The sequence below is a fragment of the Betta splendens genome, chromosome 7 (assembly GCF_900634795.4).
Source record: "Betta splendens chromosome 7, fBetSpl5.4, whole genome shotgun sequence".
Taxonomy (NCBI): domain Eukaryota; kingdom Metazoa; phylum Chordata; class Actinopteri; order Anabantiformes; family Osphronemidae; genus Betta; species Betta splendens.
The window spans coordinates 1,658,780-1,677,299 of NC_040887.2; the positions used below are offsets into that span (position 1 = coordinate 1,658,780).

Here is an 18,520-nt window from a genome sequence, read left to right on the forward strand (position 1 = left end):
GGCCAAAAAACACGTCAGGCCCGACATTAGTTGGAAGCGGGTCCAAAGGTGCTTCACACGCTCAGATGCAGATTCAGCACTTGATTGACACCGTGTTCACACTGAGCTGACATTAGGCCCAACCCTCTCCACGACAACATCACCGTAGTGAGACAAATATTCCTCCACGTATTTGACCTTCTGCTGTCGCCTGAGTTGTTCTTACACATGTTACAACAGATAGTGTCGCAGATTCTGCGGCAGCGCCGCTGCGACTCCTCGGCCAAGCTCAGACTTGTTGCGCACGTGACAGGTTCTCGTCGTCCCACTCCACCTGAACAGGTAACAGCTGCTCACACGCCCCGCTTCACACGCGGGAGCGCAGCGGCGCGTGGAGGCCATGGGTCGCGGGGAACTAGCGGGGACTCCGAGCTCGGACTGCGACCTTCGCTGACGCGGCGGATCCGCGGACGCCGTGGAATGGCTCCCACGCTGCTCCGCGTGCCCGTCGCCCTCCTCGTGCTGCGCCTCAGCCTGTTTACGGCGACGAGCCTGGAGACGGTGAACCGAGACGCACCTGAAGTCACCTGCAGCGAGGTAAAACAGCCTGGACTGTGCGAAGAGCCGGACGTGAGTCACATGTTCAGCTCTAAGTGTGAGAAAACGAGCAGAGCTGGGACGTTCTCTCCGCTACGTGCGTTTAAAGGCATTTCAGATACTGCACGTAAGGTTCCGGGGAAATGTGGTACAGTACTGGTTACTAGTCAGGTTTAGGTGATAAATACTTGTATAACTATATATTTTTACCTTTGTCAGTACAGTATTGTTTAGTACAAGACTATATAGAACCTATAGGACCTTTTTGGAACCTTGTACAGGCTACATTTTAGACCCTTTACAGGAGCCATCCATTATAAATGATGCTGTTTATTATCGTGTATGAAGGTTGAAGTCAGGTGATATGTGTAATAATAGAAGGCAGAATCTGTTTAATATTTGGATGAGGAGACGGATCACAGGTGAATGTCCATTACTAATTCACCGCGCGCTGCAGCGTGAAACCGCACTCCACGGATGCGTTTCCAGCTCACGCTCAGCGCAAGAATTCCCCAAAGACAAACAAGGCCCAGCCCCGACTAGTTCGTATGGTGTCATATGTGTCTGGAAGCTGATTCACTCAGTCCGTGTAACTAACAGCAGCAATGGTTCCGTGGGCTCCGACCGACGCACGCAGCCTCACGTTCACGCAGAAGCTTCTGTCCGCGACGCTGCTCGCGGTTTCACTGAATGCTGATGAAACGCTGCCGCGTCCTCGTCGGAGCGGAGTTCTAATGTTTGTGCGTGAATGCGTTTTCACCTTCCAGTGACAAACGCCCACAGGAGCCCACGGCGCTCAGGCTGTTCCCACAAATACAGGAAGTAGCGACAGAAGGTTCTGCACGACATCGACGGCTGCGTGTTTGAATAGAACTAGCTGAACGGCGCTCCACGGCTGCGCGTCAGGCTGCAGCTTCTCAGTCCATCTGCCGCTCGCTGTGCTTCTGTGTAGAACAGGTTGGTGAAAGTATCCGCGTCAGTTCTCATCAACGCCTTTTCTGTCCTCAGGGTTTGAGTGACTGCCGCGTGAGCCCAGGTAATAACGCTAACGTCCTGTGGGAGCAGCACATTCCCAGCAGCGGTTCTGCCCGCGACCTGACACCCGTGCGCTTGGTTCCACAGCTTCTCTGTGTCTCGACTCCAGCGAGTCCGTGGACGTGAGCGATGTGGGGCTCCAGGTGCTTCTGTGCTGCGCAGACGCGCACGACTGTCATCCCTGCCTGCAGATCACCGTCTCGCTGCGAGGTGACTTCCTGCATCATAGTTCAGTTAGCGGCGACCTGCGTGCTTCTCGTGCCTGCTCTGTCACTGACTGTGACCCCGTCTCACATGCTGCTGCTGAAGTGGATCGTGGACTCGACGTTTCTGGAGAGTTTGAGTTCCACGGCGATGAGGAGGAGTCCAGCGACAAGCTCGACACGGCAGAAGGCAGCGCTCATAAGTCAGCAGGTACAAGTGATGAAACACTAAACCACCTCCGCAGGTCTGCTGTGTGTGGAGGTTCGAACGACGCAGTGGAGATGAGTTCAGGGGTCGTAGGAGTTTTGAGCTGTAGACAGTTTATTGTTTTATTGATTGTGTCAGTTGATGAGGTTTAGATCAACAGAGAACAGAAGTGTGCGCCATAAGCACATGATTGATGTCATACACATATATTGGTTAAGAGCCTTGGTTGTTATTCAAGAAAGAAAAAACGTTATTTTTCCTAGAGGGAAATAATTTAGAAGATGAGAAACACAGCTTCTATCCTTCAAAAAAGACGTGAAGCACCTGAGAGCACAGCTCAAATGAGGAGTGATTGAGAGGACGAGTCAGGTGTGAAGGACAGAACGTGTCAGATGTATTTACACAGACTGGGTTGTTTCTGTCACAGAGCTGAGCAAACACTGGCCTGTTGTCATTAACTGGATGTGTTCGTTTCTGCATATTCATAGAGACTGTGATCTGTTTCTCTACCAGCAAAGCTTGTTTGAATGGTACGTTCTGATCAGTGTCTGTGTCCTGTTTCCAGTGGTTCTGGGTGTGTGTCTCAGCAGCCCAGTCATGAGCCCACTCAACATGAGGATAGAGTTCACCCCGAGCGCCTCCTCGTGGCGCCGCCCGTCGCATCCGGCCACGCAGATGGTACGTCCTCCTGCACACGTTCAGGCGACATGGCCTCAAACCTCACACGTTCACGCAGCGTGGCCTCAAACCTCACACGTTCACGCAGCGTGGCCTCAAACCTCACACGTTCACGCAACGTGGCCTCAAACCTCACACGTTCCTGTGGCGCGGCCTCAAACCTCACGCGTTCACGCGGCGTGGCCTCAAACCTCACACGTTCACGCAACATGGCCTCAAACCTCACACGTTCACGCAACATGGCCTCAAACCTCACACGTTCACGCGACGTGGCCTCAAACCTCACACGTTCCTGTGGCGCGGCCTCAAACCTCACGCGTTCACGCAGCGTGGCCTCAAACCTCACACGTTCACGCAACATGGCCTCAAACCTCACACGTTCACGCAACATGGCCTCAAACCTCACACGTTCACGCGACGTGGCCTCAAACCTCACACGTTCCTGTGGCGCGGCCTCAAACCTCACGTTCACGCCACGTGGCCTCAAACCTCACGCGTTCACGCGGCGTGGCCTCAAACCTCACACGTTCACGCCACCGTGGCCTCAAACCTCACGCGTTCACGCCACGTGGCCTCAAACCTCACACGTTCACGACAACGTGGCCTCAAACCTCACACGTTCACGACAACGTGGCCTCAAACCTCACACGTTCACGCGGGGCGGCCTCAAACCTCACACGTTCACGCGGGGTGGCCTCAAACCTCACACGTTCACGACAACGTGGCCTCAAACCTCACGCGTTCACGCAACGTGGCCTCAAACCTCACACGTTCACGCCACGTGGCCCAAAATCCAATCTCATCAACGTTCACGCCAACGTGGCCTCAAATCTCACCAGTTCACGCCACGTGGCCCAAACCTCACACGTTCACGCCAGGCGTGGCCTCAAACCTAGACGTTTCACGGGCGTGGCCTCAACTCTTCCGCACCCTCACACGTTCACACGGCGTGGCCTCAAACCTCAACTACGTTCACCGCGACGTTGGCCGCCTCAAACCTCACACGTTCACGCACGTGGCCTCAAACCTCACGTCACGCCAACGTGGCCTCAAACCTCACGCGTTCACGCCACGTGGCCTCAAACCTCACACGTTCACGACAACGTGGCCTCAAACCTCACACGTTCACGACAACGTGGCCTCAAACCTCACACGTTCACGCGGGGCGGCCTCAAACCTCACACGTTCACGCGGGGTGGCCTCAAACCTCACACGTTCACGACAACGTGGCCTCAAACCTCACGCGTTCACGCCACGTGGACTCCAACCTCACGCGTTCACGCCACGTGGACTCCAACCTCACACGTTCACGCCAACGTGGCCTCAAATCTCACACGTTCACGCCAACGTGGCCTCAAATCTCACACGTTCACGCCAACGTGGCCTCAAACCTCACACGTTCACACGGCGTGGCCTCAAACCTCACACGTTCACGCTGCGTGGCCTCAAACCTCACACGTTCACGCGACGTGGCCTCAAATCTCACACGTTCACGCCAACGTGGCCTCAAATCTCACACGTTCACGCCAACGTGGCCTCAAATCTCACACGTTCACGCCAACGTGGCCTCAAACCTCACGCGTTCACGCGGCGTGGCCTCAAACCTCACACGTTCACGCGACGTGGCCTCAAACCTCACACGTTCACGCGACGTGGCCTCAAATCTCACGCGTTCACGCCAACGTGGCCTCAAACCTCACGCGTTCACGCCAACGTGGCCTCAAACCTCACGCGTTCACGCGACGCGGCCTCAAATCTCACACGTTCACACCAACGTGGCCTCAAACCTCACGCGTTCACGCGGCGTGGCCTCAAACCTCACACGTTCACGTGACGTGGCCTCAAACCTCACGTTCACGTGACGTGGCCTCAAACCTCACACGTTCACGACAACGTGGCCTCAAACCTCACGCGTTCACGCCACGTGGACTCCAACCTCACACGTTCACGCCAACGTGGCCTCAAATCTCACACGTTCACGCCAACGTGGCCTCAAACCTCACACGTTCACGCCAACGTGGCCTCAAATCTCAGACGTTCACGCCAACGTGGCCTCAAATCTTACACGTTCACGCCAACGTGGCCTCAAACCTCACGCGTTCACGCGGCGTGGCCTCAAACCTCACGCGTTCACGCGGCGTGGCCTCAAATCTCACACGTTCACGCCAACGTGGCCTCAAATCTCACACATTCACGCCAACGTGGCCTCAAATCTTACACGTTCACGCCAACGTGGCCTCAAACCTCACGCGTTCACGCGGCGTGGCCTCAAACCTTACACGTTCACGCGACGTGGCCTCAAATCTCACACGTTCACGCCAACGTGGCCTCAAACCTCACGCGTTCACACCGACGTGGCCTCAAATCTCACACGTTCACACCAACGTGGCCTTAAATCTCACGCGTTCACGCGGCGTGGCCTCAAATCTCACACGTTCACGCCAACGTGGCCTCAAATCTTACACGTTCACGCCAACGTGGCCTCAAACCCTCACGCGTTCACGCGGCGTGGCCTCAAACCTTACACGTTCACGCGACGTGGCCTCAAATCTCACACGTTCACGCCAACGTGGCCTCAAACCTCACGCGTTCACGCCGACGTGGCCTCAAATCTCACACGTTCACACCAACGTGGCCTTAAATCTCACGCGTTCACGCGGCGTGGCCTCAAACCTCACACGTTCACGCCAACGTGGCCTCAAACCTCACACGTTCACGTGACGTGGCCTCAAACCTCACACGTTCACGTGACGTGGCCTCAAACCTCACACGTTCACGACAACGTGGCCTCAAACCTCACGCGTTCACGACAACGTGGCCTCAAACCTCACGCGTTCACGCCACGTGGACTCCAACCTCACACGTTCACGCCAACGTGGCCTCAAACCTCACACGTTCACGCCAACGTGGCCTCAAACCTCACACGTTCACGCCAACGTGGCCTCAAATCTCAGACGTTCACGCCAACGTGGCCTCAAATCTTACACGTTCACGCCAACGTGGCCTCAAACCTCACGCGTTCACGCGGCGTGGCCTCAAACCTTACGCGTTCACGCGGCGTGGCTTCAAACCTCACGCGTTCACGCCACCGTGGCCTCAAACCTCACACGTTCACACGGCGTGGCCTCAAACCTCACACGTTCACTAGGCGTGGCCTCAAACCCCACACGTTCACGCGACGTGGCCTCAAACCTCACTCGTTCAGGCGACGTGGCCTCAAACCTCACACGTTCACGCGACGTGGCCTCAAACCTCACACGTTCACGACAACGTGGCCTCAAACCTCACACGGTTTCTGCCGGTTGTGTTCAGGTGCAGCTGGTGCTGAAGCAGCGGCTGCTGTTTGACAGTGCTGTGGAGGTGGACGTGTCCTCAAACAGAAGCAGCAGCGTCCGAACCATCACCGTGCCGTCGCTGGAGGACGGTGAGTGTGCGGTGGAGCAGACGCTGAGCTGCTGGTGAGCGCTCTGATCATCTTCCTCTGCTTCTTCCAGTTTGCCTACAACACACAGACACCGTGAAGGACTGTGATGGTAAGGCGCTGGTTGTCATGACTGCTTCTGTGAGTCGAGTGAAAGCGATCTGACAGCGGCCGTCTTGTGTCGTAGCTCCCAGGCTCAGAGTTGTGCTGGACCATGAGAGAGAGCGGGTCCACCTGGAGCTGGTCGGCCCAGAACCCAGCCAGACCCAGTTCATGTGCCAGATGTTCTGGGACGACCCGCATGGAGTCACACGTAAATGTGTCAGTTCCTTTTGTCTGAAACCACGTGTGTGTGTGTGTGTGTGTGTGTGTGTGTGTGTGTGTGTGTGTGTGTGTGTGTGTGTGTGCGTGCGTGCGTGCGTGCGTGCGCGTTCGTGTGTGTGTAACGGTTTGTCTTCCTTCGCAGCCCAAAGGAAAGGACATGAACATTTCTTTGAATCTCGTCGTGCCGTGTCTCTGCTTCCAGGTAGCGACAGGTTTAGTTACAGAAGGCGACACAGCAGCGCGAGGCGCTTTAACACGACTAAACGAACATGAACCCTTTTTCAGGTGTGGTGGAACGACAAGGACATTCGGAGAAACGTCTGCCCATTCAAAGACCAGCAAGGTGAAGAGTTGTGGCTCCTAACCTCAGGTCTGCGCTTCTGCCTGGCGACATGTGACCGCACACTCTCACAACACAAACCCTCTGCTTTTTCAGAAGCACATGAAAGAATGCAGAAGAACGTGTTTGTGACGATGGCGCAGTTCGCGGCAGGGACGCACACGGCGCTGCTCTGGAACGTGAGCGCCCCCTGCAGGCTGGAGGCGGAGGTGTGGCTCTGCAAGAAGGACGCGGTGGGAGGCGAGTGCCAGGAGGTGACGGGCTCCAGACAGGCGCTGCTGGGCCACCGGGCCTGGACGGTGACGGGCAGCACACACTGGGTAGGAACCGGCTTCGCTCATCAGGCTCATTTCTGTTAAACGAAGTCACTTTCACCTTTGCTTTCGCTTTTCAGAGTCAGTCGGGAGAGTTCAACGCCACGGCGCATCCTCTGCTTTGTCTACAGGTAAAGCGGGAGGAAAACAAAGGCTGCTTCCTGTCTGACGTCTCGCTTCACGGCTTCTCTTCGTTTTTTATTTTTTCAGATCAGGATGAACTCGTCCTACTTGGAGCCATATTGCCCGTTTGCAGGTAAGTCTATTACTGTGAGTGAGTGTGACCCAGCAGCACATTCGCGGCGCCGTCTAACGCGCTGGTGTCGGCAGCGTCCCGTTGGAGGTGGGGCCTGTCGGTGCTGCTCGCCCTGCTGCTCGTGGGTTTGGCCGTGCTGGGAGCCTACCTGGTTCAAGGGGTCCTGAAGGGTCAGTGCTCAGTCTGTAGGTCCATAAACAACCGTGGCATCTTAGTCCAAGGCCTCATGTTTGCTCTGTTTGGGTTTTAGGCTACGTGTGGAGATGGCTGAAGGAAGAAGATGTTAAAGGTTCAGAACCAGCTGCTGTTTATCACACGCTCAGTGGAGACTGATGCTAACGCATTTCGCCCTGTTTCAGGCGCCGTGGGTGGCGGTCACGTGGTCCTGCTCTACCCCCCCGATGATGACAAGGCGCTGCCGGGGCTCATGTGCCACCTGGGCTCATCGCTCCGGGCCCTGGGTTTCAGCGTGTCTCTGGACCTGTGGAGCCAGGCGGAGCTGGGCGCGCTGGGCCCCGTCCCCTGGCTCCACTCACGGCTGGACCAACTCAAGAGACAAGGGGGCAAGGTGGTGCTGGTCCTGACGCAGGCCGCCTGGATCCGGGCGGAGGAGTGGGGCGCCCACGGCTGCAGCCGGAGGAGCAGGGACGCGGAGGAGGAGGAGGCGAAGGGGAGGGCGCGCCTTCAGGCCTCGGGGGACGTGTTCAGCGCCTCGCTGAGCTGCGTTCTGGCCGACTACCTACAGGGCCGCGCCGGCGAACGCTTCACCCTGGTGCAGTTTGAGTCCCTCCCACCCGAGCCCCCGGGCGGCTTCCGGCCGCTGCCACAACTGTTCCGCGGGCTTCACCTTTACAGCCTCCCCTCCCAGAGCCTGGGCTTCCTGACGGAGCTGGCCGGGGCCCGGCAGGCGGCCTCGGCCGCGGCCCGGCGGAGGCGGGCGGGGGGGCTCAGGATGGCGTCCCGCGCGCTGGCCAGCGGCCTGGCCAGCTTCACGGCGGGGACGGCGGTGCTGCGCCTCGCGGGCGTGTCCCACGGCCGAGCAGAGGAGGGGGAGACGGTGCCCCTGCAGCCCTGTATGCTGACCCCCCCCTCCAGCCCCGACGCCAGCCCCAAGCTCAGTGACAGGGTTTGGCTCTGACCCCACGGAGCTCCTGCACCAAACTGCACCTTTGGGATAATGGGCCAGTAACGACATGAGACCAGTCCTCTGTTTTCAGCTTTGGCATTTTTAGGTCTGGTGTGTTTCACGTGTTGAACAGTATCACGCTGAGAACCACTGGCTACTAAACCAGAGCAGGAGAGACTCACTGAAACACTGCTGCTGGGTTCATCTGGAAATAAGCCTGTTTACGTTTGACAGATTGGTTTCACGTTCTGCATTTATTCCCTGAATATGAAAGAACCCAATCAGAATAAGCTGTCAGTTTTCTACCTACTGTGCACATCTTGAGGGTTTATGGACGTTGGCGGTTTTGCAGGGTGAGACTTTTATACTGTGTTGTCCGTCGTTAAAAGACTCAAACTGTATGAAGAATTGTCCTGAGTCTTGGTGTGATAAGTATCAAACAAGTGTCTTCATTCAACAGGGTCATTCATTTAACACAGAAGGATGTAGATGTTTTCATATGTTTGCATTGTTTTCTCTGTGTGTCCGTCTTTTCTCTATTCGTGTAAATGTAGTTTTGTGAGTGGGTCACACATTAAAGTAACTGCTACCTTGGTATATTTGACTACAGAGCTGACGCTTCTGCTCTGTTCTTCCTGGAAGGCGTTGAAATTCAAACACTTTGTTTTAGTAAACCATGAGGAAACTTAAATCCATTTTCAGGACAAACCTTCACAGCATCTTCACAGACAAACAGCGTCTGTTCATTCAATGATTCGAAGGCAGCTGAGTGTGACCGTGTGTGCGGGCTGTAGTTCCTATAAACCAGTGTCTGTGTTCTGGGACCAGCACCGCTTTTTGCTGAGTGATTGGTCGGTGCAGCGGGTCCCAGCGGGTTTGGGCGGTGCCGAACGTCCTGCGTGGATGAGCTGCAGGAGAAGCAGCTGGAAGCTGTCGACTCGTCCATCCCGTCTGAGCCGCACCACCGCCAGCGGCTAGCTACATGTAGCTAGCTAGCTAGCTAGCCAGCCACTCCTCAGCCAGCAGGTCACGACGAGCTGGACCCACCGGTAAATGCTCAGGTCAACATGTGAAACGCTGCCTACTCTGTACGAACCAGCAGGCAAACAGACAATCAGCAGTCAGTCAGTGGCGCAGCCGCCGTCAGCGCAGTGAGGTGAGTTATGGACACGTTAGCCAACAAAGGCTAATGTACAGCAGCCACAGTCAGTGTTTCACTTACGATTAAACATACACTCGTGGGCAACCGTCGCTGATGCTGAGTTTGTGAGAATAAGACACCGCGGAGACACTGGTAGACCATGAGGACACGTTAGCTACAGCTAACAGCTAACTACCCAGCTAGGCAGGCTGCTAGCTTGTGGTGCTGATGCTGAGCTAGCCATGCTAATGCTAAGCTAACGGTGGATGGATGCAGCCTCTGCTCCTTGATTTAAAGCATCTCCTGCAAAATTAAATAAATATTTATTCAGTTGTCAGTGGTGTGTTTATTCATTCATTGTGTTTATTTGTTTACCGTCATAGACACCTTTTAATTGAATGCTCTGACCTCAATCAAACAGAATTATCACAGTCCTGAAGGTTTGATAAAATTAATATTATTACACATTAATGTACCCGCATTTTCTAACTTCTGCCAGTTATTTGTGTAGTCCAGGTGTGAAAGTGTGCTGACTGCAGCCCAGTGTTTAACTGTGAAGCCATCTGTGTGTGGTCTCCTCTGGAGGATGATGTGGGGCGTCTGGCCGTTCCTGCCTGCGCTGGTGCTTCTCTCTGAGTTCTCTGTGGGCAAAGTCCAGACGGCGTCATGCCAGACTTGCAGAAAGCTCACAGAGAGCTTCATTAAGGTATTGTAGTAATGGCCGTCCTGTCATGCTCGTTTTGTTGAGCCAAGTCATTCTGAGCTCTGAAGTTGTCTCTTCCAGGGTTTAGAGAGAACAGCAAACAAGAACTTTGGGGGCGGTAACACGGCCTGGGAGGAGGAGAAGTTGGCCAAATATGCACGCAGGTAAGAACCCGGTCTGGAGCAGTAGCAAGTGTGTTGTCGAACCTGCAGCTACACATTTAAAAGTATATGTTTGAGGCGCACCAGTTTGTGAATCCAGTCACTTTTTGCACTCATGTTTAACAAATACACAAAAGATGTGACTTGTTTGTGTTTGTTTAAATACTCAGTATTTGTCTGCACTTCCTGTAAATCAAAATCAGACTGTTTCAGTTTCCTTTTCTGCACGTTTGTGTGATGTTTTTGAATGGGATGTTTAACATTTGTTTGTTGGATTTTTATTTTTTCCCCAGTGAAACTCGTCTCTTAGAAATAGTAGAAGCAGCTTGTGAGAAAACAGATTTTGAATGTAACCGCCTGCTGGAGCAGATAGAGGACCAAGTTGAGACGTGGTGGTTCCACAGGTAAAGATGGTTTGGGGATAAGCCCTGTCATCACACTGACTGACATCAGGTCTGGCACATCTGTATATGGTGTTACTAGACCCCAAATGATCTGTTGGGATCCTTTGGGGTCTAATATCACCGTATACAGATGTGTCAGGAGACATTATGTAAAAGTTGAAAATGTTATGAATCTGTAATGCTTTACAAACTCTCTCCTCCTGACATGTCATTAGGCAGCAGGAGGCACCAGACCTCTATGAGTGGCTGTGCATACAGGAGCTGAGACTTTGTTGTCCACCTGGACACTTTGGACCTGACTGCAAAGGTGTGAAAGACACACACACACACACACACACACACACACACACACACACACACACACACACACACACACACACACATGGTAGCAGATGGTTATTCCATCTAACAAAGGATGTACATGTAGAGTTTTGTTTTGGTAAGAGTTCCACTAACAGAATGTTCCTGTAACACAGAATGTCCATCAGGTGCTGGTGGTGTGTGTGGAGGTCTTGGGCGCTGTGAGGGGGAGGGGACTCGTCTGGGAGATGGAGAGTGTGTGTGTGATCCTGGATACTCTGGTCACCTCTGCCAGACCTGTGCCGATGGCTACTACAGAGAGAAAAGCTCCAATGAAAGCACGGGAGCCTGTGCAGGTACCCTAGTTCAGACGCTGCTCTAGGTACTGTAGATGCTTTTATAGGTTGACCCTATAATGGACTATTTTTCATTTTCTATGTTGCTACGTCCGTTCCTTTGCAGCTTGCTACCACTCGTGTAAGAAATGTTCAGGGCCACAGGATTACAAATGCCTGGACTGCAAACCTGGCTGGATCCTTCATGACAACAAGTGTGTGGGTGAGTATGACACGTCAGGTAACTCTGATGTGCTCTGTGTCTGGATGTGTGTTTTTAGACTGCCCTTTATGCCTTTTAGACATTGACGAGTGTGGTACAGAGCTGGCTCGTTGTCCTTCTAACACGTACTGCCACAACACAGACGGATCGTATGAATGCAGAGGTAGGCGGCTTTATGTAGTTAAGGTTTTGTTTTCTGTGAAGGCATTCTTTGCATGTTGTGGTTATTGTCTTTGTCTGGTGTGTGCAGGCTGTGACCAGGCCTGTGTGGGATGCATGGGTAGTGGTCCTGCCCGCTGCAAGAAATGTTCACGCGGCTATAGACTGAAAGGGGCCAAGTGTCTTGGTAAGCTCATGTTGGTAAAACTCTGATGTTTAAGCTCCTCCTCTTCTCCCAATTCCCTTTTTAACACTGGTTTTACTGTCACAGATATCGATGAATGTAGTGAACGTGCAATAGCGTGTCCAGGACTCAATGAGGCCTGCATCAACGAGGAAGGCTCATTTCACTGTGACTGTGCTGATGGATTCATCAGGAGGGACAGCATATGTGTGGAGAATCAGCCTCCTGGTGAGCAACTAGAGCAGTAAATATATTGGAACTACTGGTTGAGTCCCGATCTTTCTGTCCTTGTCGTCCACAGCTGGTCCGGAGAAAGGCCTGTTTGATGACATGACGGACGATGAGGTCCTGGTGCTGCAGCAGATGTTCTTTGGTGTTGTAATCTGTGCCCTGGCTACGCTGGCTGCGAAGGGTGACATGGTTTTCACTGCCATTTTTATTGGTGGTGTTGCTGCTATGGCTGGATACTGGCTGACGGAAAAGGGGGATTACATGCTGGACGGCTTCCTTAAGGGTCGCTAGGTCGCACAGAAATCAGGAAAAGGACCCTGGAATATCAGATGGGAGACTGAGACTCCGATGGAGGTGGAGACTCGCCACGATGCTAGCCTTCAGGGATTTCTTTTAGTTTGGGGGTTTACTTGAAAGGGCTTGTGATATTTATGATTTAATAGGATATTGCAGGAATACATGAGAACTTGAAGGTTTTGAAGTCAGGATTCCCGAAGAGGAAATAACAAAGCTTACACTGCACTGATATAAGGGAACAGAACTCCATCCCTACCTCAACTTGGTTGGGAGCAAGGGTAACACGAAGCCCACTTCTGATTGTTGAACCCTATTATGCATTTGGATGTGTTTTCTGGCTTTAACGTCTGTCATGAACCGTCTTTTTCCACACAATCTAAACCTCCAGACATCACGTGGGTTATTTTTCATCACGTAAAGGCTCTGAGGCAGAGGTTGGTGCATTGTCTGAATGTCAGGTGACAAGACTTGCGCTTCTTGCTGGGTTGAGTTACTTTCTAAAGCAGCTCTGGGATATTTCAGCTGGGATCCAGTGATTATGTTCACAGACTGACCTTTTACCTCCTTACTTCCTGAATGACTCCTTTTTAGATGTAATGCATGACAATAGGATTTAGAATGAAAGGAAATACACTGTATGTTTTACTTTGCCTTCGTTTCGCATGAAAGATTGACTTTACGATCAGTTCGATCAGCAGCTCTTTAGCCACTTTATCTTTGAGGGAATGTTCTTCAGTCCACACCAGCTGTATCCTGGATGATGCAAGTCACTTTTCCGTTGCCTTTAATTTATTTGGAAAGCAATATTTATTGTAAGATGTGTATCATATGTTGCTTTTGCAGTTTACTGTGTATTTTGTGTGTATTCTAACAAATGGTAGCATCATTTTAGAAAGTCAGTGAAGAATCACTTCAAGAATCATCCATTCAACTCATTCATCTTTGATTCTCCTTGTGTGGGAAGTTGTCCAGACTCATTGTTATAGATCATTCCTTTAAATAAAAGGTCAGACTTATCTTAATATTTATTTGATTTTTCCAGCTTTGTTAGTGTCAAACTTCTTGTTTTAACCTTCATTTTACAGAATTGCATGTTGCTCGTTTGCAGGAGTCTCTCTTCAGACATTTTGTCTCAGGATGTTGAGGCCTGTCTATTTCAGAGTTCCACTCCAGTTAATGGGGTTGAGCTGCAGCAGCTCTTTCTCCTTCAGGGCCTCCTGGGAGCGTGATAGTGCTTTGTCCCTCCACCGCTGCTCCATTAGCTGCACACACACACACACACACACACACACACACACACACACACACACTGTCAACACTTGCTACGCTGTAGTCTGAGAGCAGAATCAACACAGCAGCTTGAGCAGCCGATGCTCGCTGTGCAGGACTGTACCGTCTTGTTTTGGTCTCTGTACGCTGTCATAGCTTTGCGGCGTTGGAGCCTTTGCTCTCTCTCACTGGACAGAACCAGACGGTCCACTTCACACACATCCTCTGCCTCCTTGGCTTCACTGGCCAGCTGCAGCTTCAGCGCTGCTCGTTTCTGCTCAATCTGCCTCTTTAGCTGCTCCCGCAAGTCCCTCCTACAGTGAAGTGACACAACAAACAATATGAGTATTTTCTGGTAATTGAGGTGAAGCGTTTAGAATGAAAACAGCATAAGGTTTTACCTGTACTCTTCTTTCTCAGTGCTGGTTCCATAGAAGGGTTTACGCCACACTTGATGACTTCTAAAAGCAAAAGTGGCATCAGCCGTTTTCAGTAAGAGACAGCGGTGAGACTTTGATCCTGTACCTGTAATGCTCTGTTCTCTGCATGGTCAGCGCCCTCTGCTGGTTGTGGTGGTGAACAGCTGATGTTTCTAGACTCACTGTGCGTTTTTGGACAAAAGGTGGAAGTAAAGGGTTCAGTCTTGGAATAGTCTGAGAAGAAGAAGCATTTATTAATGATTGATCTGCCATCGTGCTGCAGCCATGAAACAAGACAAGGTGCAGTAACTCGTGTCAGTGAATCTTATTTGCATGCACCTGGTTGCTGGAGCAGAATGCAATCAGTGGGAAAGTGGTGGGAGGGACCACGAGCCAGTGGCTCCGTCTGACGGGTCGTGTGTTAGCAGGAATGCACACGGGGATGGAAGGTAACGAGATGGCAGCTGTGGGGACGATAAACACAATCACTACGTTTGTAATATTTCCATTATAGAATAAGATGCATGAAAAAAAGCTGGATTTTCTTACTTATTTTCATTTTGTAGTTCAGGTTCAAGCTGTTTCTGCTGTTTGTCCCCCAGACAAAGACAAATCCAAAGCCAATCAGAAATCAACTTCCCAAAGTGTCAAATCTTGAGTGATTGAATTATCTTTTGAAAGCTCAGCTGTTGTTAATAAAGTCATAAAAAGTGAAAAAAGGTCAAAAACTGAATGAATACAAAGTCATGTACATGTACTAAACCACTGTACTGTGACAGCTGTAACTGCTAGTTAGTGTAGAGCCTGCCTGCTGGTTTTGTGTGCTTTGCCATGGCAACAGTTGCCAGACAACCCCCCCCATAAAATGATGCTTATAATGCTGTGGCAGTGAACAAACCAACGTGTCTCTGGACCTCATCTAAGCATAACAACAAACCACACTTTGCTGAATAATGCTTTTATTGAGTAAAAGATTCCACTGATCCTAGAGCTTCATTACACAACTACTGGTTCCTCAAGATTAGATTCCAAGGCTTTCATGGTTCTCCCACAGCCACGCGTGGTATTTGTTTAGCATGTGATCTTCAGGAATCACCTGTTAAAATCAAAACACCAATAAATAAAGCTGAAGGAGCATTATTGATTGTAACAGTGCAGAGCAGCTGCCGATGTTCTCACTTGTCTCCACTCTCCCACACAGAAGATCCTGTAGGAGTCGTTGCCGTACTTCCCGATCCCATGCAGCTCAATGGGATAACGCCACTGTTTAGTCACATATTCATCTACAGGAAAGAAAGATCATGAGGCATTTCTTGCCTCTGTTCACAAACAGCAATAAGAAGGAGACGCGTCCACTTACCTGAGAAGCGGATGAGCGTCTTGGCTCTGAGCTCGTACAGACCCAGCGGCTTCATAAGTTCAGACATGGGCTTCCAGTCGGCCTCCCGGGTCACCTCCGCAGATGGGTAGCGCTCGAAGAACTGCCACAGGACAGGAATAGCCATCTTCCCTGGAGTGTTCATAAAAAAATCAATGACACGCACACAAAAAGCCAGTACAATGTCCAAAATGTAGCAAAGACGTTACCACTGGTCTTGTTCAAAAACACGGTGGCTACCAGCAGCTTCCAGGGGTCATGGAAAAGGGTCTCCTGTACGAGGTTGAATGGGGAACGAGGGGGTGTCCATTTCCTAAAGGCCTTTCTCCTGGGTGGACTAAGACCTGCGCACACACAGACTACATGCACCTTCAGTCACAAACATACAGAAGCTGTGTTTTTGCTGAAGAGGAGTCAGACGTTACCGTCTCTGAAGGACTTGCTACTGAAATAGGGGCTTGTTTTGCGTTTATCTTCCAGGCCCTTGGACCCTAGTGAAGCAGAAAACGATGATGGAGAAGTGTAAAGGACAGAAAATGTATCCAAAAATATTTGTGAAATTCAGTTTACACCACATTCTGTTAACCTACATGCATTAATAATAATAATATACCAATCAATATTTAATAATTGACATTGTTTTGTAAGATATGTAAAAGTAAGATATATAAGAGTAAGAGCGATGGCAGTCAGATGCTCCATAAATACAACCTGGCCTGTTTTTTTTCTTTTTTAAGGAAATTGATAAAACTTTCCTTAATAAACAGAAGCAGGGTAAACTATGGTAAATTGCTCCTTTCACAAACTGTCAGGCGATGCAGATTTAACTTACTATTCTGGGATTCTCTCACTGGTGTGGAGCTCCTGCCTGTGTTGTCAGGTAACACCTCGTCTTCCACATGCTGCTGACTGTCAGCATCAGCCTCCAGCTCAGACCTCAGCCTGTCATCAGCTTTGCTGTGAATCTGTGTCTCGTCTCTGGCTCGTTCGTCCTCATCCTCACACTCGCTCTCAGTGGCAGGTTCAACATTTAAACTTGGGAGGAGACGCTGCAGGGCCGATTGTTCATCCTCGTGAACAATTAAGGTGTTGTGACTGCTGGAAGTCGCTAGTCTGAAAAGCTTCTCTCTCAGCAGCCCCACTCTCTGCCGCCTGTTCTGAGGTCTGACATCACTCACTGATGCTAAAGGTGCAGCTTGTGTGCAACACGGGTCTGTCTCATCAAGCATAAAGTCAGTACTAATAGGCTTTGCATCTTTTGCCTGCTTTTCTTTTTGAGTCATTCTATGGGAGGCAGGGACTTTTTTAGTTTTATTAGGAGGTGGCTCCAGAATTTGTGTTGCATCTGTTGTCTCCGCTTGTCCATCAGCATGTTTTTTCTTTCTTCTCCGTTTCACTTGCATGGTGGATATCGTGGAACGGGTGATGGATTTTTCCTTTGGTGTGGAAAAGTTAAAGACACTTATGTCTAATATGTCTTCTTTATTTTGGAGGAGGAAAGCATGCAGGGATGCTTTTGATCGGAATGTCTGCCCTTCAGGACTTAAACGAAACAAAAATGAATTATTCACTGTGCATGTGCAGACATCTGCTAAATCAAAAGAAGTCTGTTTCCTTGGAACTACCTGCCTGCCAAGTACTTTAAAACTGTGAGAACGTGTACAGAGGAGATATGGTGCTGTTTTAAAGTGGTTGTCACGCTATCAATCTGCATAGTGCATAATGCATAATACTGTTTATGGCATTATCCTTGAGGGCATCCTGACTCACAACATTTTTCACAAGTGCAGAGCATATTAGAGTGAATAATAAGAAAACATCCCCACCTTGTAATATAGACATCCAGTTTGCCCGCAGTCCTCCCTGATCTTCTCTGCCTCACCTCTCTGACCCAGCCAGGGGGCATCATGGAGGTGAGGCATGAATCATTTTCATCCTTGTGACTCTGCGTGTTTGTGGGTTCACTGGGCTCCAGCTGGTTGCTGCAGCTAGTGGGGTGGGTGTTTTTCTCTCTGGGCCCGGCTGAGGCTGTGGTGGATTTGGAATCACAGCAGTCAGTGTCCAGCTGCGGATCTTTTACTTCCACAGCCATTACACAAACATGCCAGCTTCACCTACAGTAGGATTTACAACACCAGGAATGTGACATACTGCATGTCCCTGTAAGACACATCTGATACAGATCTAGTTAGTATGATGGTACAGTGCAGTTCAAAGGAGCACTGCATAGGGACCGAACAGAAAGTGGAGATGATAACCATGCTCATGCTTTATCTACAATCATAAAGTCTAAGGCAGCTTCAACAGCAGCCTCTAATAATAAGAGAGAACGCTGAGTGGAACAGTTTCGCTAGTTATAGCTTTGTAATAACCTCTACCGTACTACTATTTCTGTGACGCTCTGTTTATCGCATATTAATATAATACACATGTATTGCGAGTGAACGCAATAAATTGAACGCAGTCAAAAGCAAGTAGCACTACATAGAGCGTTCGTGACGGTTTAAACTCGATCTTATTCATTCTTTTTTGCAGATCTGTAGGATAAAGAGGCGATTTGACTTACTCTGAGGACGATTATTGAATCTAAGTTAGCATTAGAAATAACTGCAACTCAGCTGTACGAAAACAAAACACACGCTACAGCTGGAAGCAGGAAGTAGCAACGGGAGTGACACGATTGTTGCCAGATAAGGTGGTTTTCCGCCAAACATTAGTTTTTGTTGCTGTATTTTTACAATTTCTATTTCCCCTACTTTCATTTACCGTACAAAAAGAGGAACAAGGTGTTTTATGAAGGTGCATTTTATATGTGATGTAATAACAATTGGAAGC

The 18,520-nt window shown here is 50.6% G+C and overlaps 3 protein-coding genes across 13 annotated transcripts; 2 read left to right on the plus strand and 1 right to left on the minus strand.

Annotated features, from left to right (window-relative positions):
* The first annotated feature begins 67 nt into the window (after window positions 1-67).
* Window positions 68-9,078, plus strand: wu:fl23c11 (interleukin-17 receptor C). Of its 2 annotated transcripts, XM_029155301.3 has the most exons (16): window positions 68-576; window positions 1,585-1,612; window positions 1,699-1,821; window positions 1,921-2,025; window positions 2,588-2,700; window positions 6,013-6,124; window positions 6,195-6,233; window positions 6,309-6,442; window positions 6,588-6,647; window positions 6,731-6,788; window positions 6,882-7,105; window positions 7,180-7,230; window positions 7,310-7,355; window positions 7,430-7,525; window positions 7,606-7,644; window positions 7,715-9,078. In XM_029155301.3, exons 1-16 carry the CDS (start codon window positions 208-210, stop codon window positions 8,491-8,493), a joined length of 2,376 nt encoding a protein of 791 aa, XP_029011134.1. In that variant the 5' UTR covers window positions 68-207; the 3' UTR covers window positions 8,494-9,078. The 2 variants fall into 2 exon arrangements, with proteins under 2 accessions (XP_029011134.1, XP_029011135.1); XM_029155302.3 differs by lacking the exon at window positions 6,588-6,647.
* Window positions 9,079-9,212: 134 nt separating this feature from the next.
* Window positions 9,213-13,641, plus strand: LOC114858309 (protein disulfide isomerase Creld1). Of its 6 annotated transcripts, XM_029155439.3 has the most exons (12): window positions 9,213-9,637; window positions 10,006-10,062; window positions 10,208-10,328; window positions 10,407-10,489; window positions 10,780-10,890; window positions 11,106-11,197; window positions 11,367-11,546; window positions 11,653-11,748; window positions 11,828-11,911; window positions 11,999-12,094; window positions 12,179-12,319; window positions 12,393-13,641. In XM_029155439.3, exons 3-12 carry the CDS (start codon window positions 10,209-10,211, stop codon window positions 12,611-12,613), a joined length of 1,224 nt encoding a protein of 407 aa, XP_029011272.1. In that variant the 5' UTR covers window positions 9,213-9,637; window positions 10,006-10,062; window position 10,208; the 3' UTR covers window positions 12,614-13,641. The 6 variants fall into 6 exon arrangements, with proteins under 6 accessions (XP_029011272.1, XP_029011268.1, XP_029011267.1 ...); XM_029155435.3 differs by lacking the exon at window positions 10,006-10,062 and having other exon boundaries at window positions 10,122-10,328; XM_029155434.3 differs by lacking the exon at window positions 10,006-10,062 and having other exon boundaries at window positions 10,134-10,328.
* Window positions 13,642-15,249: 1,608 nt separating this feature from the next.
* On the minus strand, window positions 15,250-18,371 carry mbd4 (methyl-CpG binding domain protein 4). Of its 5 annotated transcripts, none has more exons than XM_029155413.3 (8): window positions 18,252-18,371; window positions 17,512-17,799; window positions 16,518-17,227; window positions 16,111-16,176; window positions 15,895-16,044; window positions 15,668-15,817; window positions 15,487-15,590; window positions 15,250-15,403 (listed from the first exon to the last, which is right to left on the minus strand). In XM_029155413.3, exons 2-8 carry the CDS (start codon window positions 17,775-17,777, stop codon window positions 15,329-15,331), a joined length of 1,521 nt encoding a protein of 506 aa, XP_029011246.1. In that variant the 5' UTR covers window positions 17,778-17,799; window positions 18,252-18,371; the 3' UTR covers window positions 15,250-15,328. The 5 variants fall into 5 exon arrangements, with proteins under 5 accessions (XP_029011246.1, XP_029011250.1, XP_029011249.1 ...); XM_029155417.2 differs by having other exon boundaries at window positions 16,518-17,121; window positions 17,512-17,713; window positions 18,252-18,368; XM_029155416.2 differs by having other exon boundaries at window positions 17,512-17,713; window positions 18,252-18,368.
* Between the last annotated feature and the right edge of the window lie 149 nt (window positions 18,372-18,520).

Bases quoted from the DNA above. Each gene is read 5' to 3' on its own strand.
- mbd4 (XM_029155413.3), bottom strand. From the start codon at position 17,777: ATGGCTGTGGAAGTAAAAGATCCGCAGCTGGACACTGACTGCTGTGAT. The intron at 16,177-16,517 runs GTAAGTTAAATC...CTGCTTCACTAG, and splicing joins AGTGAGAGAATCCCAGAATA to GGTCCAAGGGCCTGGAAGAT. The intron at 15,591-15,667 runs GTAAGTGGACGC...TCTTTCCTGTAG, and splicing joins GACGCTCATCCGCTTCTCAG to ATGAATATGTGACTAAACAG.
- LOC114858309 (XM_029155439.3), top strand. From the start codon at position 10,209: ATGATGTGGGGCGTCTGGCCGTTCCTGCCTGCGCTGGTGCTTCTCTCT. The intron at 10,329-10,406 runs GTATTGTAGTAA...TGTCTCTTCCAG, and splicing joins TCACAGAGAGCTTCATTAAG to GGTTTAGAGAGAACAGCAAA. The intron at 11,912-11,998 runs GTAGGCGGCTTT...TGGTGTGTGCAG, and splicing joins CGGATCGTATGAATGCAGAG to GCTGTGACCAGGCCTGTGTG.
- wu:fl23c11 (XM_029155301.3), top strand. From the start codon at position 208: ATGTTACAACAGATAGTGTCGCAGATTCTGCGGCAGCGCCGCTGCGAC. The intron at 6,648-6,730 runs GTAGCGACAGGT...ACCCTTTTTCAG, and splicing joins TGCCGTGTCTCTGCTTCCAG to GTGTGGTGGAACGACAAGGA. The intron at 7,231-7,309 runs GTAAAGCGGGAG...TTATTTTTTCAG, and splicing joins ATCCTCTGCTTTGTCTACAG to ATCAGGATGAACTCGTCCTA.